General features: G+C 45.3%; 1 protein-coding gene across 1 annotated transcript in view; it reads left to right on the forward strand.

The window, feature by feature from the left end:
• The window catches only part of LOC139665942 (voltage-dependent T-type calcium channel subunit alpha-1H-like), a gene marked incomplete at its 5' end in the record, with an annotated part of 42,549 nt that extends 19,168 nt beyond the window's left edge, over positions 1–23,381 (forward strand). Inside the window, 17 exons of the mRNA XM_071545007.1 lie at positions 24–208; positions 636–762; positions 984–1,109; positions 1,445–1,534; positions 3,522–3,735; positions 7,027–7,178; positions 7,351–7,460; positions 8,188–8,321; positions 8,416–8,486; positions 10,031–10,109; positions 15,134–15,255; positions 15,659–15,817; positions 16,454–16,594; positions 16,855–17,023; positions 20,873–21,030; positions 21,883–22,039; positions 22,168–23,381. Coding sequence (XP_071401108.1) covers positions 24–208; positions 636–762; positions 984–1,109; positions 1,445–1,534; positions 3,522–3,735; positions 7,027–7,178; positions 7,351–7,460; positions 8,188–8,321; positions 8,416–8,486; positions 10,031–10,109; positions 15,134–15,255; positions 15,659–15,817; positions 16,454–16,594; positions 16,855–17,023; positions 20,873–21,030; positions 21,883–22,039; positions 22,168–23,381 — 3,408 coding nt within the window. The remainder of the gene's footprint in view (positions 1–23; positions 209–635; positions 763–983; positions 1,110–1,444; positions 1,535–3,521; positions 3,736–7,026; positions 7,179–7,350; positions 7,461–8,187; positions 8,322–8,415; positions 8,487–10,030; positions 10,110–15,133; positions 15,256–15,658; positions 15,818–16,453; positions 16,595–16,854; positions 17,024–20,872; positions 21,031–21,882; positions 22,040–22,167) is intronic.
• Between the last annotated feature and the right edge of the window lie 1,282 nt (positions 23,382–24,663).

Raw genomic sequence — 24,663 nt, forward strand, 5'->3', positions numbered from 1 at the left:
GTTTTTTCCGTGTTGTCGCCCAGGTGGTGGCTCTGGGTTTCTGCTGGGGGAAGCAGAGCTACCTCCAGTCCAGCTGGAACGTTCTGGACGGTCTGCTGGTGTTCGTGTCTCTGGTCGACATCCTGGTCTCTCTGGCCTCCACTGGCGGAAACAGGATCCTGGGCATCCTCAGAGTCCTGCGCCTGCTACGCACACTAAGGCCACTCCGGTATGAAGTGTGTGTGTGAATGAATGAATGAATGAATGAATGACCCATCCCTCACGGACCCATCCCTCACAGAATTATTCAGACACATTAACTAACAACAAACCAAACGTTCCGGTATGTTAACCCACCATCATCTAACAGCACAATACATAGATATCCTCCAAACATAAATAGAAACATAAACAAAAACATAAACATCATCCAAACATAAACATAAACCTCCCACAAATAACGATCCAGGAGATATCCCACAATGAAAAAAAAAAAAAAATGCATGTCTAGAAGCATCCCACTTTACTGCATATACTGTATGTTTCTGCCAGTTGTGTATGTGTCTCTAGGCACTTAATATGTTTGCTGGAATGGTGACTTCTATGTGTGTGTGTGTGTGTGTGTGTGTGTGTGTGTGTGTGTGTGCGTGTCGCAGGGTGATCAGTCGAGCCCCGGGGCTGAAGCTGGTGGTGGAGACTCTCATCACCTCTCTCAGGCCCATCGGGAACATCGTCCTCATCTGCTGCGCCTTCTTCATCGTCTTTGGCATCCTGGGGGTGCAGGTACACACACACACACATCACACACACACACACACACACACACACACATCAGAAGAACTTATCTCCTTGAGCTGAGTTACTGTCAGAAAAAATATACATACTATTCTTGATACTATATAATCCACATTGTTTTTTTTTGCTGTGGTTGCCATATGTTCAAGAGGAAGCTCTCTCTCTCTCTCTCTCTCTCTCTCTCCCCCTCTCTCTCTCCCTCCCTGCAGTTGTTCAAAGGGAAGTTCTACCACTGTGAAGGCCTGGACACCAGAAACGTCACCAACAAGTCCGACTGCCTGCTGGCCAACTACCGCTGGATACGACGGAAGTACAACTTCGACAACCTGGGACAGGTAAGGACTGACGAGGTCCGAGGGTGAGAAAGGAAGAGAAAGAGGAGGGAGGGAGGGGGAGAAAGAAGAAGAATTTGTGAGGAGGGAGGGACAGAGGGTTGGGTGAAAGAAAGACAAAGTGAGAGAAACAGGAGGGAGGGAAAAGAAGTAGAGCTTTTATGAAACAGTAATCAACACATCATTTTGATTTCTTAGAAAATACTTAAATTCAGGCTTCTCAAACCTTCAAAAACATATTAACTTGCTTACTGTAGAATTTCCCCTTGGCCAATGAGAAGGCAGAGTCGGAGCTGCCCGTGTGACGACTTACAATTAACCGTGTGTCTCCCACCCAGGCTCTGATGTCGCTGTTCGTGCTGTCCTGCAAGGACGGCTGGGTCAACATCATGTACGATGGGCTGGACGCTGTGGGAGTGGACCAACAGGTAAAGAAGCCCGATCCACTTTGATCTTCTATCTCCTTAGAAACCTCTGACAAACCCGTCTGTGTAAACACCCGCCTCGAAACAAGCGCTCCTCCTCACCCCCCAGGCTCGATACCAGAGTTGTCGAACACACTTGAGCATAGAGCGCTGTCCGTGGTGCTGAATCTTTTTACATACACAGGTGTCATGTATGACTATCAAAGTTGGGATATCCTCTATCATGTAAATGCATGAACGTATTGTCGCTGTTGGGTGAAAACTAAGAACTAAGAGAAACTAATAAAAAACAGCAAGAAGTAGGAAGAAGGATTTTCTCAACCCATAGAGGAGCATGTAATCCTTTAATTGAGGTGAAAACATGACAATCACCAAAATAGGATTTGCAAGGTTTTCTACACGACAACAGCGATATGCGATGTGTTACTTGTCAGATGCTCCAGGTAGGCCTTGCAGGTACTGGTAGTATAATGGTGGAAATCCAACTTCATAGCACACACACACACACACACACACACATACTTACTTAAGTCACTTTTGGGGTATTTACATAGACTTACATTCATTTCCTTGAGACTTCCCTTAACCATAACCATAACCACTACTTGCCTAAACCTAACCCTAACCTTAACCTAACCCTAACCTTAACCACTGACCCAAAAATCAGCTTTTTACCAGTTGGGGACACGGCTTTTGTCCCCAATCAACTGGTCTTAAGTCTGGTGTGTGTCCCTGAAAGTGACTTAAGTAAGTACACGCTCTCAGTCACTCACACACACACACACACTCTCACTCACTCACACACACACTCCTGCAAAGTTCTTGACTCGAGCTCAGACTGTTAACCAGAGCCCCGGGGCTGATAGTCTTCGCGAAATCATTAATCGGACGTTAATCCCGTAATCTCAGACAGTTCAATCAATATTTGCTACAACAAGAGAAATCCGCTCACAGTGCTAGAAACCAAAGGATTAAGACTTTAATCGGTGATGTCATCAAGAGAGGAAACCTGGAGCGGCTGCGCTGACAGTGAAACGGAGAAGCCGAGCTTTGTGGACTTTCCGAAGGTTTGTTTGAGCATTTTTAAAACCGTTATTATCCGGGGAAGGATTCTGCTGGAAACACACAGTTCAGCACACGGTTATCCTCCTGCACACCTTGGAGCGTTTGCCCACAAATGAGCTTTAATCATAAGCATTAAACATTCTGAATTAAAAAAATGTGTCCATTTCTGCAGAAAATGCCCCTGGGACAGTGCTGACACACTCAACTGCAACATCTGTCTCAATTGTCAATGAAGCATATTCTTCTCTTCTCTTCTCTTCTCTTCTCTTCTCTTCTCTTCTCTTCTCTTCTCTTCTCTTCTCTTCTCTTCTCTTCCCCCTTTCTCTCCTCATATCTCCTCTCCTCCTCTCTCCTCTTCTCTTCTCTTCCCTTCTCTTCTCTTCTCTCCTGTTCTCTTCTATCATCTTCTCTTCTCTTCTCTTCTGTTCTCTTCTCTCCTCATTTCTTCTCCTTTTCTCTCCTCTTATCTCCTCTCCTCCTCTTCTGTCCTTTTCTATTCTCTTCTCCTCTCCTCTCTTCTCTTCTCTTCTCTCCTCTTCTCTTCTCTTCTCTTCCCTTCTCTTATCATTTTCTGTTCTCTTCTCTCATCTTCTCTCCTCTCCTTTTCTCTTCTCTCATCTTCCCTCCTCTCCTCCTCTCTCCTCTTCTCTTCTTTTATCTTCTCTTCCCTTCTCTTCTCTCCTCTCTTGTTCTCTTCTCTCATCTTCTCTCCTCTCTTCCTCTCTCCTCTTCTCTTCTTTTCTCTTCCCTTCTCTTCCCTTCTCTTCTCTCCTCTCTTGTTCTCTTCTCTCATCTTCTCTCCTCTCCTGTTCTCTTCTCCTGTTCTCTTCTCTCATCTTCTCTCCTGTTCTCTTCTCTCATCTCCCCCCCCCCCCTCTCCTCTTCCTCTTCCTCTCCTCCCCTTCCTCCACCTCCCCCCCTCCAGCCGGTGCGGAACCACAACCCCTGGATGCTGCTCTACTTCATCTCCTTCCTGCTCATCGTCAGCTTCTTCGTGCTCAACATGTTCGTGGGCGTGGTGGTGGAGAACTTCCACAAGTGCCGGCAGGACCAGGAGGAGGAGGAGGCGCGCCTGCGGGAGGAGAAGAGGCTCAAGATGATGGAGAAAAAGCGCAGGAGTAAGGAGAATGGAGGGGCTGGTCGGTAGTCTATTTTTCTGAGCACTGCCTGCCTTTCAGAGCCTGAACAAAAAAAAAAAAAAAAAAAAGACGAGAGAGTGAATGAATGACAGAGAGAGAGAGAGAGAAAAGGGAAAGAGGATGAGAGCATATGAAGCGAGAGGGAGAGTTAGAAAGAAAGAGAGAGAGAGAGACTGGCTAGCTCACGCAAACAGTGGTTGATCGCTGGTGGAAGGCGTGGGCTACGCCAGTCTGACGCATGCACCTGCATGACTGCAGCCCCAACCCCAACCCCCCCCCCCCCCTCCCCCCGAAAACACTGCATGGGAAACCAGGCCCCGCCCAGTTAACCACCCACTTACTAACCAATCACTGTTAAGTCTGTGTGAACCTAATCTAAGGTTGTACGCTCACTCTTTAGGCTTAAAAAATAGACCACTAGAAATTTGCAAGAGTAAAAATACAGTATCCATCGGTCTCCATTTAGACTAATGAAAATGCTTTTTATCCTAATTCTCGATTACATCTCCCAAATATCAAATCCTGTTTTTATTACCGCCCCAAAGACAGAAAAAGAAAAAAAGAAATCCATAAAAGAGAGGATCAACCAATTTTGAAGAGGAACCTTCTGCATGTGAAAAACGGCTCGAGTTTGGATGCTTCTTTGAATGAAGTCTCGGGGGAAAATTTTACTCGTAAAATTTGGGTCCGTTGAATGAGAATGCTCCTGCTCCCCCACCCCCTCACCCCAGAGTGCATGTGCAACCCCCCCCCCCCCCACCACCACCACCACCACCCCCGGCCCCCTGAGGCGTCTCTCGACACGGGTGGTAAGAAGACATTACCTGTAAACATGCTTTGACTGGCAGACTCAGAAACATAGCAGCAGGCACCTTGGCTGCTAGACCCACAAATGTGGGTAAAGAAAAAAAAAAAAACAAAGTTGAGAGTTGTTATGTTTTGCTGTGTGTTAAGTCCAACGAAAGAAAAAAGATTATGATTTGTAGAAGATGCAAGCGCATGCTGGCACACCCAAAAACATCAAAATGAGAAAATATAAGCGTTGGGAATGAATAATACCTGTATTGCAGAGATTTTTTGAGCCATAAAAAGAAAATGAAAAATACCGATAGAAAATAGATGCACATGCTTTCACTGGCAGACTCTGCACACTTTTGCCACAATTCAAAATCATACGCAATTATCCAACACACATTGATGACACAGTAACATTATAAGGCAGTATTTTTCCAGCTTGTAGTCAGTTATAATGGGTCCCAATAGTTTAAAAACTGGCCACTTGTCCCTCTGCAAAAACTCAAGAGACAAATGTAATCTCTCCAGACATGATGAAAGTGGAGATCCAAGAAAAACTCTCAACTGGAAGTTTACATGGTTTGTAGGTAGAGAAAGTTTGTGACTCCAGGCCTATCAAACCCTTTCCAAACACATGATAAAATGAAAATAAAAAATGCATGGTTGTTTATCTGAAAATAAGGCTGTTATTCTTCCATGTTCCTGTGCTTTTTTTTATCTGATACTGCTGATACAGCAGTTGGCCACTGGTTCATGGACTTCAAAAGTAGAAGCTGGAAATAGACGGAATGGAAATAGACGGAAACAAAGAGTGAGGCGCAAAGGCTCGAAATCTGTCAAAAATAGTCGTTGGCTACTTTTTCAGTCGTTACATCGGTGCAAGAAACTGTTTTAGGCTTAAATAAATAAATAAAATTAAATAAATACATTACTTTAAGTGTTGTCAGTGGAGAGGACAGCTGCTCAGGGGCGCGTTCGGCATCGCAGCCGTGAAATGAATCGTGAAACCTAACAAAAAAAAGAGATTCATTGATTTTTTTCGTTCATTGGAAAGATATTAAAAAAGAAAACAAATGGAAAGGTTGTGTTGCTGAACTTGCCCTGCACAGCCCCTCCCAGCCATAGACAGTCATGTTTACATCGAGGGCACGTCGGCATGCTATAGACCAGGGCATGGTGTACAGCACACGGGAGGGTCACACACACACACACACACACACACACACACACATACACACACACACACCAAGTATAAAACATATATGTTCATGAAGGATTAGACTGATATATCGCTGACCACAGTTACATAAAAACAGCCTGTAAAACCATGAAATTTCATTTTCTTTGCACATGCTCAGTAATGCTTTTTTTTGTAAATTAATTCTTCATTTAAAGGCAGTAATGTGTTCCAGTGTTTCCCTGCCTTAAGATGCTGCCAACCCACCTAAAAGACTGTCATCAGTCTGGGTTTCAGTGGAGAGTTTTAGTGTCCCATGATGGTCTAAAAGCTGTTTCAGAGGCTTTTCCACTATGACAAGAAGAAAATTATTAGGGAAACACTGAGTCCTTGTATTTTTTTGGCATGAAAATAGTAAACTTTTTAAGACATTCCACTAACAAAAAATATCAGCTTTTAGGGATTTCCATCTAAAAGTATTAGAATCGGCATTAGCCTTCAAAAAACAGCAATGAAATGTTCAGTAATGCTTTTTTTGTAAATTATTTTTTTCATTTAAAGGCTGTAATGTATTCCAGTGTTTCCATGCCTTAAGATGATGTCATTACTCTTCTTTCATTAGAGTTTCAATGGAGAGAGTGTCCCACGATGCTCTAAAAGCTGTTTCAGAGGCTTTTTCCACCCTGACAAGAAGATTATTATTAGGGAAACACTGAATCCTTGTATTTTTTGGCATGAAAATTGTCACCTTTTTAAGACATTTAACTGACAAAAAATATCAACTTTTAGGGCCTTCAAAAACCCCATATGATTACTGTTAGATTCAGACAAACACATACTGTACATTAAGTCACCCCTACACATCAGGGCCGGGTTCTATTCACAGTTAAACCAGGAAGTGGATTTTCTTCCAACTAAAGAGAAAAACCCAACAAAAAATAAAGGTTGTGATATCCAGCCTGTTAAGAAATAATTGGAAATCGATGCTCTATCATTGGAGTAAAATGAACTGCAGTTTCTGTTTACATTTGATTTCACTCAGCTGACAGTGAACTGACCCTGGCCCGAATACATATCATGAACAATCCTCTATACACAGCCTCTGACTCTCATATCCACACGTGACCCTCTCTGTGCCGTCATGTGAACATGCCACACATGTCATGTTTAAGCTCTGGACCGCAGCCATTCACACTCGCACTTCTGTGTGTCCGTCTGTGTTTAAATGTCACGTGTTCGTCTCCCCCTGTGTCTGTGTACGCCCGTATGTCCCCATATCTCTGTGTGTGTGTGTGTGTGTGTGTGTGTGTGTGTTCCAGAGGCCCAGCAGAGGCCCTACTACGCGGACTACTCCCCGCTGCGTCTGTCCATCCACACGCTGTGCACCAGCCACTACCTGGACCTCTTCATCACCATCATCATCTGCATCAACGTCTGCACCATGAGCATGGAGCACTACAACCAGCCGCAGGTAACGCACACACACACACACACACATATTTTATTTTATATAGTGAACAGGGCAGGAAAGTTGAGTATTGCCACAAAAGGATCTATGTGTGTGTCTTGTCAGTGATGTGATATGACATAAGTTTGTGTGTTTCTGTGTGTGTGTGTGTGTGTGTGTGTGTGTGTGTGTGCAGTACCTAGAGGAGGTTCTGAAGTACTGTAACTACGTCTTCACCTGCATCTTCGTCGTGGAGGCTCTGCTGAAGCTCGTGGCGTTCGGGATACACAGGTTCTTCAAAGACAGGTAACACACGAATACAGGCTGTACAACAAATACATTATTATTGATGAATTATTATATGTTCATGTGAAGAGTTATATTCCAGATATCCATTTTGGGGGAAAAAAAATCAGTACCTGAAGTTTTTAATTCAGTATATCTCTAAAATATAGTGGATATTGTAGTGGAGTTAGTAAAAGTGATATAATTCATTTTAATTTTGTTGTACTTTTTTTTTTACCTACTGGACAATAACTGTGTGTCAAAATAACAATTTTGACACACACATTTTTCTTTATTTTTACTATTTTCCACCTTTGAGAATAATAGTAAAGGCATTAAAACTATGAAATAACACAAATGTAATTCTGCTGTGACCAAAATAGTGTAAAACAAATCAAATTACCTTATATTTTAGATTCTTTAAAGTAGCCGCCCTTTGCCTTGATGGAAAGGCAAAGGCTTTGGGAGAAATTCATACATAGGAGCAATTTCACTATTTATATTTGTCTAAGAAACACATTTCAAGGATTTAAGCAGAAGCCTTTAGATCAAAATGGCTTTAAGAGAATGAAAAACATAGAACATTCAATCAGGTGGGTCCAGACTTTTGACTGGTAGTGTAGATACATATAAAAAAAGATAAGGCTTTGTGCACTGTATATACTATAGGTCAAGAGGTGCTGGAGACTAACTGACTCTACCTATGTTTTGTGTGTGTGTGTGTGTGTGTGTGTGTGTGTGTGTTCAGGTGGAATCAGCTGGACCTAGCGATCGTGGCGCTGTCCATCATGGGCATCACCCTGGAGGAGCTGAAGATGAACGCGGCGCTGCCCATCAACCCCACCATCATCAGGATCATGAGAGTACTCAGGATCGCACGAGGTACACGCACACACACACACACACACACACACACACACACACACATAAATACACAGAGTCAGCTGTTTAAGAGCGCTCCTGTGTCTCTCCTCAGTGCTGAAGCTTTTGAAGATGGCGACTGGGATGAGATCTCTGCTGGACACCGTCATGCAGGCGCTGCCTCAGGTAAACACACACATTTCATCTTTTATATGAATATAAAGTGAAGAAGAAGTTTTTTATTCACACTGGGCCTGATTCAGACCTTGACTTAAGCACAGGACAATGGTGCTAAAGTCGTTTTGTTTTTTTGAGGCATACGTCCCACTGTGCCAGTTCCAACACTGTTTTAGGTGATGAATATGTAAATCAAGGCCTGTCAATATGCAGATTCTGACCCTAAGCACTTTCTTTACATGCCTGAAACCCTACACCATATAGCACTCCAATCAGTTTTTACGAGACTAGTAAACATCAAATGCATTATATAGCATATGATTTATTGCAATCACAAAAACGTCATTGACTGGCCTCTGGTAGAAATATGACAGGTCTCCACACCTAAGCGATCAAGGTGCGTCCTGCCAGTCATGTGCTCCAGCTGTTAATGGAGCATCAAAGGAGACGGTGCTGCCAGGGCGCCATGGAGGACGCCAAGAAACCTCCAAATGCGCTGAGTTCATCAGACGGCCGGTGCATCCAGCACGGACGAGGGGGCCGGATCACAGCTGAATCCCCCCCCCCCCCCCCCCCCCCCCCCCCGACGTTACTCAAGGCTACGCGCGCCTTCCTCTTCCTTTCAAAGGGATGTCTGTCGGATACTGTCGGAAAAATCTCCGGGCCCTCTGCTTCCCGCCTGCCTGGCACGGTTCTTAAAGGCATAATGAGCAGATGGATATATATATACTGTATATACTGGCCAGACGCTGACAGGCAGTGACGCACAAACAGTGACAGGCTTCATTGTGCTGCGGCTTTCCAGATATCGACTAGTGCACAAGAGCAAATTGAATAGGAATAGGGAAAAGACAGAATACCCTGGACATTCAGATGAGTCAGTTGGTATGTGATGCAGATGGAGAGTGGTTTGTCAGTGTGTTGCGTAGAAAGCAGTCGTCATTAAATTGTGATTTCTTACTGGCAGAAATGCAGAATAGCCCAAATCGTTTAAGATTTTGTCCAATCAATGTTTCCCGAGGGCAAGCTTCCAATTCAATCTTGGGGTGCAGTCGTCCGAAATGAAACTGAATTAAAGGAGCATGGTATTTCAGTGCAAGGCTCCAGTAGAAAGACATGAAAAGGTGAAAAGTCCATGGCCTGTTTCTCTACCATACTGATGGGAAGGATAAAGAAGTCAAGGTTTTGAATACATCAAACAGTCCAAGTTTGAAGAATCTATATCTATCTATCTATCTATCTATCTATCTATCTATCTATCTATCTATCTATCTATCTATCTATCGAATTGCATCTCATTACATATCTCGACCTGTGGCACTTGATGCAGTTTGAATCAGGCCCATTTTGAATATGCTTTGGCCCGGTATTTACAACCACATCTGTCTCATGCAGCAAACTGCCAGGCATTTTTTTTGCAAATAGGTTATTTATCCTGTGCGGTTAAATTAGGGTCAAATGCAATAAATATAATGAAATCAATCCTTTGACTTTGACTTGGCGAGGTTTACACTGTGGTGTCTGGTTCGATCTAACACGACTATTGCTTCCAGGTGGGGAATCTGGGTCTGCTCTTCATGCTCCTCTTCTTCATCTACGCTGCGCTGGGAGTGGAGCTCTTCGGCAAACTGGGTCAGTCGCACTACTGGGAGAACACACACACACACACACACACACACACATGCAGACACCACCGCCGTCCACAAGCTTCAGAAGAAAAGGTCTTTGAATACACTCATTACCACCACAGTCACGACTTGTGAATTTTTAGCAAATTTCCTCTCTGGCTCTCTCGCTCCGTCTCTTTCTCTCTCTCTACCACTTTCATATTAGAAAGGCCGGGGAAAATATCACATTCTCCTGATCACACTCATTTGCATGCGGCTTCCGCAATAGGCCGGCTCCATCCTGCTCTGTTTCTTTTTTTTCTCTGAGAGCGCGGCAGAACAAGGCGGATTAACAAAAAGGCGTCTGATGGGGACAAAATGAACAAAGTTCCTGTGAAGAAGAAGCGGTTGCTCTTGGCGAAACGTCATTATCCTTCTGCTCCCGGCGTTAGAAAAAGGGAGGAATGTCTGTGTTCCGTTTTTTTGATTTGATTATTTTACATAAAAAAAAGAAACACATTCCCCTATCTAGCGGTTTTTCTATACGGTTTAGTGTAGGTGGGATAAAAGGGTTTTTTCGTGAAGGAGCTTCACTTTTTCATCAGAAGGTGATGAATGAATTCTAAGGAAGCCCATTCCCGCCACTCAATAAAATAAAAAACAACTAAATTCTCAGAGTTTATATCTCGGAATTCTGACTTTTTTTCTCACAATTCTGACTTTATATCTCAGAAAAAAGTCAGAATTGTGAGAAAAAAAGTCAGAATTCCGAGATATAAACCCAAAGCCCTGCGCTCTACACACCCATCAGCTATACAGTAGTAAAGGCCTTGACTCTCAGTAGCCTTGCCGCCAACAAGAGGCTTCTGAGCGCTGACCACTAGGATAAAAGTAGAGCTGGAGGAGAAACAAGAAGAGAGGATGAGCGCTGATCTTCAGGGACCGAGAGGGTGTTCTGGTAAAACACTGTATACACGCAGTATGTGAATATTATAAAACTACTATGAATTTATAAGTGGGAGGCTGCTGCTTGGTAAAGAAAAGAGACAGGGATGATGGTGGTGGTGGAGGAGAGAGAGTAAATTTACAGTGCGGAGGTGCATGTGGTAGGAAGAGGAGGAGGAGGAGGAGGTAGGGAATGAGGAAGAGCAGGACGAGCTGGAATGGTAGGATAGGGGTCTGTTCTGAATTTGAGGAGGTGAAGAAGAGGAGGAGAACATTCCGCCTATGAATGTGACCCTCAGACGCACCCTGCCATATGGTATAATCAGCCTAAGATAGCATGTGGTTCTTTTGTAAGTATTAATTAGACAAGCGTAAGATGTCAAAGTCGTAGTACATAAGTCTCAGTTACATAAGTTTGACTTTTTAAGGTCTTTGTTTACAGGGAGAAGGTTGGGTGGAAGCTTAATAGCCCCGGGGCCGGGTTCCCAAAACTCATCCGAGCGGCAAGATCGGCTTTGTCTTATTGAGTTAGAGTGGGTGCACACTACAGGATTCTGATGAGATTTTGCCCCGCTTAAGCCGCCCCACAAACTTGGAAAATCAGAGTAAAAATTTCCCCCTTAGATTGCCTTCTCACAGCGTCTTTACCTATGAAATCTGGCCGAAAAGACAACATTAGCCTTAATTAGCTCATTCAGAAGATTTTGTGGTGTGCGTTCTATGCTCTAAGGCGATCTAAGCTCTGAAATTCCCCTGGGAGACCCGGACATGGAGAGTAAAACTGTATGTTGGCACTCTGGGAGTCTTTACTCTGCAGAAGGCTGGAGAGATAGAAGAGAAGGTCATAGGCACAGGGAGATATGAAGGGGAATGGATGACCGATATGGGTTTTTGAAGCCTGATACCAATATTTCTGTATTCGAAGGGCCGATAGATTATATTTTCCCCATAGCCGGTATTCAATATCTTTTAATTTTTTACCATTTTTAGACCTAAAATATGACAAGTATTCAGTGTTCCTCCTGGAATTTTCTTGACAGGGTGGAAAAGCCTCTGGAATAGCATTTACAGAGTGTTTTTATGTAGCTGTGGTCAGGGAGGAACCTGCCTCATATGACATTGACTGGATCTGAAATTTAATTAAAGACAAATATCGGCCTGGAATATCACTGCTTATGGTCACAAGTTGTTACAGTAAATGTATCCCATTTTAAGGGAAAAGGTAAGGACAGTCAGAGGGAAACTGTCCACTGTCTCCCGTATATTTTGCCATTCCATCTTGTCAGGATGTCAATGGGTCCAGAGATTGATCTTGAGGTTCCCCTGGGCATTCTGGGGGATTTTTTGAGAGTGACCTAGTCTGAAAATTAGCCAGGTGTATTTGTAAGTTTGTGTGACCCCTGGTGCTATATTTATTCTGAATGCATAAGAGAGATGGGGACAGAAAAAAAACACCCTAAGCTAAAAATAAATAAGGACGACTGTCCTCGATCAGCCTTCAGTTTAGCCTGCAAAATCAGTTCTGGGTCACACAAAATAGTGTAAAAATATTTGACCCCAGCGAAAATATTCTCTAAAAATAAAACCACTGGTCTATAATAATAATAATGTGTGTAGATTTAAAGTGAGGTCCTCAGTGGTTTCCTAAGGATATTTAACGCTCAATTCTCAGTCCTTCTCAGTAGCTGTGTCGGTGAATTAAGGTTTCCCAGGGACTTTAATCTATATAATGACCCTGAACTGCACTAGGCAGTAATCAGGATTAGATGACAGTCAGTTGCGCTGTGCGGTCTAAAACACCAGAGAGCTCCTCTGGGACAGCTGCGGTAGAGGAAGGTTTCCTGCAGCTACTGTAAGGCTTCTCAGATTCAGCTATGGACCCCTTAGTAGTCTAGACCGCCTATCAGAAGACCCGAGTCACGTTTCTGCGGAATTAAACGTAATGAGGTGATGTGTGAGTAGTGTGTTACTTCAGTTCAGCTGGGGGAGTCATTCCTATGTTCCCAGGGTCCTATGTTCCCCAGATTTATATGGCAGATAATGGGAACATGACAAAGGGTCTTATATTCCCAGGGTCCTATGTTCCCAAGGTCCTATGTTACCAGGGTCCTATGCTCCCAAGGTCCTATGTTGCCAGGGTCCTATGTTACCAGGGTCCTATGTTCCCAAGGTCCTATGTTCCCAGGGTCCTATGTTCCCAAGGTCCTATGTTCCCAGGGTCCTATGTTCCCCAGCTCTATATAGCACATAATGGGAACCTGAAAAAGATGTTCCCCAGCTCTGTATTCGCTTAATATGGTTGGTTAGGGTTAAGTTTAGGGTTAGGGTTAGGGTTTAGGGTTAGGGTTTAGGGTTAGGGTTAGGGTTAAACATAGGACCCTGGGAACATAGGACCCTGGGAGAACACATATGTAGAACTGGGTAACATAGGATCCTGGGAACATAGGACCCTGGGAGAACACATATGTAGAACTGGATAACATAGGACCCTGGGAACATAGGACCCTGGGAGAACACATATTTAGAACTGGGTAACATAGGATCCTGGGAACATAGATACGCTCCCTCAGCTGGGTGGGGACTGCGTTATTTCCTGCTGTAAAGGCTTCTAGGCTGGAAAAGAAACATTGTGCCTGGTCCTACCGAAAAGGATTCCATTCCCAGCGCTGATCCCACATTTGCACAACTTTCACACTGTTGCCAAGGAAACTGGATTTTTTTTAACCATTGTTGTCTTGACCTTAGTCGGCGCATTTATCTTTCAGGCTTTCTGTAACAGCAAAAAAGAGAGGCACCGCTTCACGCCATTATAGGAAGTGACTTCTTGAGGACTGTTTTGGGTAGATCCTCGCATAATCTAGGCCGCCTGTTAGAGGGATAAGTCAAGTGTCGGGGAAGTAAACAACTCGCCGAGCCGATGTGGGACTGGCGCACGTGCTTTTCTGCTCTGTTCTGCCGCTTTGATGTTCGGATCAAAATAGTTCAGCGGTCGGCCCCGGCGAAAAAAAAAGATCTCCGGTCCCGTGGCTGAGCAACTATTCCACAACATCTTCATGGAAACTTCTTGTTGTTGTTGTTGTTGTTTTGACTTCGTTCAGTGTGTTTCCAATGAAGCGTCAGAGTATTAATGATAGAGAAGAGAGGATCCCAGGAGTAATTTGTGCATTTTCTCCCTTTATCCCTATAGCAGCTACCTCACAGTTCTCAAAAAATAGTCAACATAGGCTTTATATTACTTTTCATGATAGACAGATAGATTGACAGACATCTATAGAAATACATATATACATAAGACAATATAAGATTTAATGATCCCTGTGGGGAATTTGGTGAAAGACACTGGGATGGTGAGAAATGAACCACTGTTTCATACGTACAGTAAATAAATACATACATCATTACATAGATAAATACATCCCTAGTTATATATTATAAAGGGAATATGACATGTTAAGTTCCCCCTGTGCTATGTGAGGATTCTCCATCCTGATACTTGGGATAGGCAGCAAGATGCTTAGAATACCCCCAGAGGAACTGTCCCGTTCCTCCCTGGCTGCCTGTTAAGTTCGACCTTGTGTTAGAAACCGAGGAAGACGTCTTCTGGTGGCGGTGATGATACGGTAAACAGGCTCCTGGGGGCCCGCTGTCACATCGACCCCCGCGACTGATCGAGACTTCCCCCCCTGTCCTCTGCAACACTGTTATCTGCTCCGTTCTCCTCTGCCATGCCTATAGGGACACGCTGCTTAGTTAGTGTGTGTGTGTGTGTGTGGGTGTGTGTGTGTATCGCAAGATTAGAACCTTAGGGGCTTTCAGAAAGAGTGACATTTGACACTCCAGCCACGTTTTATTTATACAGCCCTTTATAACAAGCATGTCTCAAAGGGCTTTACATGCCATATCATATACATGTCATATACCATAATACACTATATACCACATACCATACTACATCACTCCATACAAGCAAACAATCCCTTATTCTCATTTTTCTTTTGTTTTTCTTTTTAACAAGTCTACAGTGGAATGATTTTAATATGTGCGTGTGTGTATGTGTGTATGTGTGTGTGTGTGTGTGTGTGTGTGTGTGTGTGCCCATTACAGAGTGCAACGAGGACAACCCATGCGAGGGTCTGAGTCGCCACGCTACCTTCGAGAATTTCGGGATGGCCTTCCTCACACTGTTTCGCGTCTCCACCGGAGACAACTGGAACGGGATCATGAAAGTATGCAGACACACACACACACACACACACACACACACAGACAAAATGACACAGGTTATCCCCCTAACCACTGAGAAAGCAGTTACCTCCAAAGCCAATCAATTACAGCATAATAATTAAATTCCTTGCGCACAGCCTTGTATCGCAGTTAATTATTTTTCAATTCAAATTGCAGACAGGGTGGACAATGGAAACACAGAGTAAAAACACATGATAACACATTAAACACAACAAAATGACAAACTGCATATCTAACTATTGTAAAGGATAAATCTCTCTCTCTCTCTCCCTCTCTGTGCCACTCTGTCCATTTTTCTCACTCTCTCTATGTCACTCTTATTCCCGTTTCATCTCTCTCTCTTCCCGACCCTCTCTCTCTCTCTCTGTCCCTGTCTCTCTGCAGGACACGTTGCGGGAGTGTCGTCCCGAGGACCGTCACTGTCTCACCTACCTGCCCCTGGTCTCTCCCATCTACTTTGTCACCTTCGTGCTCATGGCCCAGTTCGTGCTGGTCAATGTGGTGGTGGCCGTGCTGATGAAGCATCTGGAGGAGAGCAACAAGGTATTGAACCCCCGGGGAATCGGGTTTTCTCCGCACCCACGTGTGTTTTAGGACATGTTCTTTGCAGGCACGCCCCCTTACATGCACTGGAATTCAGGTAAGTATCTTCCTAATGGCACAATGTAGAAAAAACACCATAAAGGGAGACATAAGAAATGAGAAGAAATGCTACTGCAACTGTAACTTTTTGTAGAAAAAATTATTGACTTTACATTTCTACATGAAAGATGAGCCTTGGTTGCATTGACTTATATACTGTGTAGCTGGGTGGAGTTTCAAGTTATTCTGCAGCCAGCCAGTAGAGGGCAGTAGAGGGACTATCTCTCCCAGGACTTCTGCACTTGCCACAGATGCATACAAACTTACACACACTCAGTAAACACATACACTTACACACACTCTGTAAATGTATACACATATGGACACAAGTATGTGTGCACATCCTCTGGTATAAAGACACAACACATGCACACACACACGGATACTGTGGTGATTTTCAAAGGTTTGTACTGGAGCATTGTGATAACGGGTTGCATTTTTGCAGAAATCATTTTAATTTTGTGTCTTGTGATGGACAATATTATTTCATTTACTGTGAAGTGTAGCCTCTAAATACAAGTGCTTCTACCTTTGTAGGAGGCTAAAGAGGATGCAGAGATGGACGCGGAGATCGCCCTGGAGATGGAGATGGAGAGGCACCGCAGGCTAAGCACCGCCTCCAACAACAGCTCAGTGGGCGGAACCTATGTTGGACCACGGCCACACTCACCTGGACAGGTAGGGGGAGCGGGGGTTACCTTGTTCATCAAGCAATCTGGGATGAATCTCATAGATTAAACTTGCCTAGGGTCATCCAATACAGTGGATACCCTCATGGTGGGTCCCTTCACAACCATGCTTTAAAATGCCTGTCCATGGAACACAATCAATGTGCACAATGTTGGTCCTGTGTTGAAAAAGGTTAGGATCCTCTAACACAGAGTATGATGCAGCCCCAGTCAGTGTCAGAACTGTGCGGTCTCTGTCTCCCCCTGCAGGAGGAAGAGGTGCAGTACGGCGACCAGGACCTGCTGTCGCCGAGGAAGATGTCCGTATCCAGGATGCACTCTCTGCCTAATGACAGCTACATGTTCCGACCCGTGCGGCCCGCCAGCGCCCCCTACCCTCTGGAGGAGGTGGACCTCAGTCCCCAGCACCAGCACTCAGGTATTTATCTCTTCAGGTTTTAAAATAATAGATGTCAGATCAGAATCACTTTATTTGCCTGGTAAAATCAATGGACAGGAGTTTGTCCTGGTGATTAGTCTAGGGACATTCAGTGCAAGGGGAGAATGCAAGACAAAAAAGAGACAAGTGATGACACATATTACTCAAGTCTTTCATGTGTTGCACTGCCCCCTTGAACTGAATGCTTTTGGCAGGGTGTTTTGGTGCTCTCTGTTTTTGATTACATTTACATCAGACAGACACTGACATCATGCTAACACACACTTTGGAGCATAGAATGACACAGTTAGACTTGCAACTCATGCTACTCATATTCAATAAACCTTGCATCGACTTGGAGATTGGTCCATGATGAAGCTAACACCAAACTAACCCGTGTGCTTACAAGCAAAGCTGTCTAATGCTAAATTCATTAATTCAAATGAACCCTATAAATCTGTTAAAAAAAGGACTGAAGTTTAAACTCTTACACAATACAGTAAGTCATATTTGGTTAGGATATAGAAGGAGTCTCACTGGAATAGCTTGATTTTAGAATTGTAAATGAGTCTTACATTTTTTTTTTTGTGTAGTTATTAAGTCTCATTGTTAGCTACCTGAGAGACAAATGTGTAAAGTTAAGATATTAGCGATGAATAAGGTTTTCATATTAAAGCCCCAATCCGGAATTTTTGAAGCATATCAAATATGGATATGTGAAGATACTGTAGATCATTGAAGGATATAACTTACTGATGGAAAATAATATTTTTGCAAACTTTTACATCTCTCTGGTCAAGTTTGTGTCAACGCTTAAACAATATACATACACACCAGCCATTAAAGGGGCATTAAGTAATTTATGACTGGTGACCAAGGAATTGTCACAACATCATCATGTCTCTGGCACAGGGAGCTTGTAATGGACAGAAATATAAAAGTCACGTTTTCACAACAAAACAAGAAAGCTAACTACATACAGCAGAGATCCAATGGAATCATCTAGTGAGGATGCAAAATATTACTCATTTGCTTTTTCTACTTGAGAATAAAATATGTTGTGATGCCAGTTACCATCCTCCCTCTTTGAGCAGTTGAAAATGCAAGGGGAGGGGGAGTTTTTCGTTGAGTCATTGGTATTGATCAGCAACCCAATCAAACCCTGGCAAATACATTATAGTCATTATGTGCTATGGGGCACTAAAAGCCTTACTTAGTGCACCTTAAAGTGCTTCAAATTATATTTAAAACTCACATTTAGCTGTCAGCTACTGTTAGGCTTTATATGAAAAGCTCAATAAGAACTGTCTTCAGTCCAATGAAATAAACACAACATAGGGGCACCAGCTGTGGAGGACAGTTTCTCCTTCATCTCTGTGTTTTCTTCAGACACACCTAGACTGTTTTTTGATGCATACAGCGTGTTGACAGATGCATAATTCAAAGTTGCATTATCATGAACTCCATCACACAGCTGAGAGATGTGCTCAGCAATCAAGTCTGACACCATGTGCATTTTAGCAATGTTTTGAGTGTTAATTGCTTACCACTTTCCAGCAACGATACTGGGACAAGTAGGATTTGAATGGAAATACACAAGAGGAACAATGTAGGAATAAGAATGTAGGAATAAATGGCTGTAAATCACCTAGTGTAAAAAAAGAGAATTTCCCTACAACGTTACACATTACATTACATCACCGATGCCTTTCTCTCCAATTCCGGCTTGGGTCTTTTACGCAGATGAAGTAGAAGCAGAAGAATAAAGCTGCTGAGAACTACACTAAGCACTGACGAGCGTTGTTTTATCTACAGTCAGATTCTAATGGCATGTTGTGGCCAGGCTGTGGACAGGCCCAGCTCTGTCCCAAGGTACTGACTGACTGTAGTGGATGAGCTGTCAGCTGTGAACCTCTGCAGGGTTCACACGGGCTCATCCACTCAGCTCTGGAATGGCTGACTAATCAACTAGAACGGGTGGCTAACTTCATGGCCAAGCTGCAAAGTCAAAAATCAGTATGTATAGTAAAAAGTTAACGACAGCATATCGTATATTGTTTCCTTGTATCCTTTTAATTAGGGTTAGGCATTTCAATCAGGAGAGACTAGGATGAATGCTCAAATGAAAAACTTTATTCATGACATGAAACGTGATGGAATCTTTGGCGTAAGCTCCATGGAGGAACTCCTCCCATTCGTGAAGTTAGGAGTACATCCGGGATGGACGTAGGAATTAGGATGTCCCCCTGGGGAGTTCCTCTGGAGCCTGGACATTGGTGGTGATGGGGTGGAGGAGGGGTGAAAGAAAGCACAGTGACTAGAATGACAGCAGCATACAGCATAGATCTGTGAGTAGCGCAATAGCATTGTAGGTGACAGGTTTATACTCCCGTCACTTAGACGATTGGCTCTCTGAAAAAGAGAGGGAAATGATGGCTAACTCTGATTGGTTCTCTGGAAAAAAGGGAAGAGTGTTTGCCAATGAATGATTTAGGTAGTCTTCCTGATTGAAATTGCGTAATACTTCACGAGGTCTCTACAGAGGTTATTGTTAAGAAAGAGTGTTAGGTTTATAATCAACTGACTTTTCAGCTTGGCCTGACAGTACCAACCCAGATAGAACTTTTTAAGGATCTAACTATAACTTTGCTGCAACGTCTCTAACATCTTACTCTTCTATAACTTCTGAAACTCACTGGGATGGTTTACTGGACATGTGCGGGCAGAATGACCAAGACGCTGGTTACACTTGTGATTTCACTGCAATATCTGAACTGGGATCATAAACATCTGATGTTATGAGACCATATTGCTTTGCGTTCACACTTCAGACGCAAGTGTACACTACAGGTCTCGAGTTTCTGCCCCCTCATCTCTTTACATTGCTGATGTGTGTATTGTGGCTGGATTGTATTCTGATTACGGAGAATATGGGTCACCTCCAAACCAGGCCTTAAAAATCGGATAGAATCATTTTTATTGTAACGTAACCAAGAGATTGGAGGTTCAATCCCTGCAGTAGCCACGGTATGTCCATCAGCAGCCACGTGTTGTGTTGAAGTGTGCTTGACAAGCAAGATGCTTAACTCAATGATTTATTCCAAATAAAAATAAGTTTAGCTAAATGCCTGAGTTGTTATTGTAGTGATTGTTTTGTCTTACTTGGTGTGCCAGATTGGTGGTTTCCATTAGGATGATTCAGATAAGTTGGCAATTACAGAAAAATATACCAACTTTCTATAACGTTCTAGCATTCATTGCACTGTCCTATATGTCAAACTCACCAATCCAAGCAGCGGGTTAACACAAACACTAAGAATAATTTGTGTTACAATTTGATCCATGTCTGGATTTTGTTGCAAATAAAATCCGGGAAGTGTTAAGTGTAACCAGGATCTGATGCAGGATAACCATATCCAGCAAACTGGCCCTACAACCCTGATATTGAGACACTGTTGTGCTGCTACTTTGCTGGAAAAACTTCTGTTCTGATGAGCAACCTATTTACTAATGGTTAACCATTCAGATATCACTTTATTCTGATAGAAGATTCTGAATGTACTCCAAAAAAGAACATTCAAATCCAAAATGTTCTGTCAAGATAAAGTGTTACCACTGTTTCGGTTGTTTTAATTATTTTTTAAAACCCTTGCCCAAATTTAAGTCATAATTTCACATTATTCTGAGGAAATAGGAAATTATGTGTGTGAGCGCGCGTGTATGTGTGTGTGTGTGTGTGTGACTATGCCCGACGATGCATGTGTTTTCTGCACAAACGCATGTGTTTGTATGGAGCGTGCACGGCGTGGCGTGTGTTTGTATCAAGCCTGTCTCCGTCTGCGCCTCCAGGCTCGGTGACGTCGGTCCACTCCCAGCCGTGTGAGAGTCGCGCTCTGCTGCAGGTCCCAGGCGTCTCGCCCGCTCACCCCCGGCCTCCTCCCTCCCTCACCCTGCCCCGCATCGCCCCGCCCGGGCCTAGCCCCTCCCCACGGGCCCTGCGCAGACAGGTGAGAGACCCCTGTTCACAGCGGCACACACACTTGCACGCACACATGCACAGACTAGGCTTAGGTGATGGTGTGGGCTACATCAACCTGTCAATTGTCATCATATATGTAGATGATCCCTGATTTATTTGTCCAATCTGGGTGGGACCAGCGCCCATTTTTTGGTCTGGACAAGCCGATTTTAAATTGCCCATGACCAGAGTTCGACTGTGCAGGCTGTATGTGTGATGACTTGAATTGAAAAGTAACTTTTAAATACACAAGTAAGGGATATTTTTACATATTAAATTATGGTATAAGCCTTCGTATACAAGAAAAGAACTGAGGAACAAGTATCAGGCAGTCAAATGTGACTAAACCAGCGCACCCTGAGGAAGGCTCTGTGAAATCTCTGTTAAGGCTGCCTTCTGTGCAGGCTTTAAATACATTTTCAATCAACTTGAGTATATTTTTGTCCCTCTGTATGCTTCCTCATTTTATTGTCCTTTAATATACAAAAAATCGGCAAAAAATCGCAACAGAATTCCCGGACCCTGATGTATTTGTCTAATCGCTAAACCCAGCACAGACAGACACACACATACATACACACACAACCCCCTTACTTACATGTATGTGTAGATTGAATATCAACAAAGGTTCATAATTTACTATTGGGATTATTCATAAAAATTAGTTGTAATTTTAGAATTAATGGGTGATTTTGCACGACAGAATGCAATTAACTGCTAAGTTTTATGTGACCCTCTGTGTGTTTATGTTAAGATTTAAATTAAGTTCCCTTCAGATTTGATGATATGACGATGATGGTGTGTGTGTGTGTGTGTGTGTGTGTGTGTGTACACATTGCAGGTGGCAGTTAAACTGGATTCTGTGGAGTCGCAGAGTTGTGAGCAGCAGGAGAGGTGCGACCCGCTCCACCTGCCTCCCTCCACCCCTCCCCCCCTCAGCCCTCGCCCCTCCTCCTCCGCCTCGCCCCTCCCTCCTCCCCCTCCTCCCCCTCCGCCCTCTCGCGCCGGCCCTCCTCCCCGTCCCCCCTCCCTCCTCCCCCCTCCTCCCCCTCGGCCCTCCCTCTCCCCCGCTCCTCCCCCTCCGCCTTCCCCCTCCCTCCCCCCTCCCCTCTGCCCTGCTTGCCGCCCTCCCCGTCCCCTCTCCCTCTTCCCCCGTCGTCCCCCTCTCCTCTGCCTCCCCCTCCCTCCTCTCCCTCCCTCCTCCCTCCCATTCCCTCCCCGCGTCTGCCCCCCCGCCCGCTCAGCCTGCGGAGACCCAGGCCCCGCTCCCCCGCCTCGCTCGGCGACCCGGCGGACGAGGAGGTGTACCACATCACCGCCTCCGCCCGCCACTGGTGGAGAGCTCCGGAGGAGGGGGTGCAGGAGGGCCGCGGGAAGGCCGGCCGCAGCCACTCCCTCTCCCCCTACGCCTCCCCGCACTCCCTCGACGCCTCCACCTCCTCCGCCACCTCCCGTGCTCTTCTTCCTCCTCCTCCTCCCCCGCCACCCCCCGCTTCCGCGAGGAGCGCGCTCAGTCTGCTGGGGGCGGGGCTGAAGGACCGCGACTTCCGGAAGGGCTTCAGCGTGGACAACCAGGGCTTCCTGGACAAGCCGTCGTCGTCGCACTTTTCCCCCGACGACCAGCGCCGCCACTCCATCGAGATCTGCCTCCCCCAGGCGGAGCAGGGATTCGGAGAGGCGGAGCTCCGGTCGGAGAAGGGGGTCCGGGCGTTCCCGATGAGGGTGCAGTCGGTCGGGGGCGGCCACCGGAAAAAGAAGATGAGTCCTCCCTGTATATCCATCCACCCGCCGCCGGAGAGAGAGCACCCCCGAATGGCCTCGCCTCCGGAGCTGGCCGACTGCAGCATGATGCTGAGACGCAGGACGCCGTCCTACGATCTGACCCCGCACACACAAGCGCCGGACGTCGCGGTGGATACGCTCACACTCACGCCGACGCACGCCACGCTCCCGCCTATCCACGCCCCCCTGCGGACGCACTCGCCCACCCGCACGCTGACGCCGACACACGCTCCGACGTACGCCCCGCAGCGGACGCCCACGCACCCGCACATCCCCATCAGTCCAAACATCTTCATCCAGCCTCACGCGCCCGTCCTCCCGAACGCCATGCCCTTCCCGCCGGCGCACACCCTCTCCCCCGCGGCGAGGCACTCCTCCCTCGCCGGCGACTACATGCCCCTCCCCCAGTTCACCTTCGACCAACCGGAATCCAGATACATGAGCGGCCTGTCAGCGGGCCTCTCAGACGCCGATCCGGCCTCTTGCCCTTCCCCTTTCGACAACAGACTGGAAGGCGGGGCGGGATTCAGCGCAAAGAACCGCAGGACTGCCCAGTGAAAGTGGAGCGTTGCCTTGAGGAAGTGAAATAATTGGTCAAAAAAAACCACCCTGAACCTGGTCTAGAGGGGGTGTGGCCTGACCTCGACAGAGACTGGTGATGGGAGGACAATGAGAGAAAGAAAAGTTTAACAGAGGGATTCTGGGAGAGATTGATTTTTGATGCATAATGAAGAGAGACTTATTCTTTCCAGAGAGACGCTGGTACAATCCGGTCCTCAATAAGTGGACAGTGGATTCCTAAACCCAGGTAGATGGACAACAGATCCAGTCCAGCTGTACCAGTGAAACTGTACCCACTGTACATGGTGTGTTCGGGACTTAACGCTAACAACACACCGGGACTAAAGCCACCTAACTCCGTAGCCAAAGTATTTTTGACACTCTGTCCCCAACCGCGCGAGCCAATCAGGAAGCAGCGTCTGGCTGACGACCTTTTGACCCTGACAGAAAGCGGTCTGTGAGATGCGAGCGTTGGGGGGGGAATTGTGGGATATGCAACTTCAGGTTTTCTACAGGAGCTCTGCTTGCCCTTCCTCTGCTCCTCGATCACATTGATCAGAGCAGAAGTGTGTGTGTGGTGCGCGCGCGTGTGTGTGTGTGTGCGGGCGAGTGTGTGTGTGTGTGTGTGTTTTCCCGCGTGTGAGTTACAGTCAGATCTCCGTTGTCATGGACGTCATGCCATGTTATTCTTATGCCTGCACAGACAGAGAAGGGGAGCAGGGCAGAGCTGTAGTGTACGTTTATCTGTGTATCTCCATGCAGTGTAAATAAAGGAAATATTGTATTTGGTGAGATTAAAAATAGCTCTATCCATATGCACATATTTTTATAGAGATCTATAATGTTTTTTGCACACAACCGAATTTGAATTTCAAGTTGCTTGTTTTTTTTCCTCTGTTGTCCTCTTGTGAATGTACGTTTCTTTTCGAAAAGCGAGAGAGAGCGCAGAGAAGGGGACCGGCCCTCCTCTTAACGGGCCGGCTGAGGAGGAGGAGAAGTGGCATTTTATTTTTCTATGATGAGGAAGAGGAGGAAGAGTAAGAGGAGCGCGACGTGTTTTTCCGTAGCTTCGTCTCAGATTTCTGTGTTATCCGGTGTCTCAGTAACAGTCTTAAGAAGCAGGCTCAGTGACGCAAGCTAAATTCACTTTAAGGTGTTTATGTTTTTTCCCCACACCAGAGTCTCTACAGACAGTGAAGGATCGATCGCTCCACCTGAGGAGATAAACTTGAGAAAGGGACTTTGTTTGCAGTGGGATTACGTGTCAATGAAGTTGTCA

This window comes from Centroberyx affinis, unplaced genomic scaffold (genome assembly GCF_046629955.1).
Source record: "Centroberyx affinis isolate AG114_WGS23_722 - 3 ecotype Tasmania unplaced genomic scaffold, CSIRO-AGI_Caff_v1 ptg000251l_1, whole genome shotgun sequence".
Classification (NCBI taxonomy): domain Eukaryota; kingdom Metazoa; phylum Chordata; class Actinopteri; order Beryciformes; family Berycidae; genus Centroberyx; species Centroberyx affinis.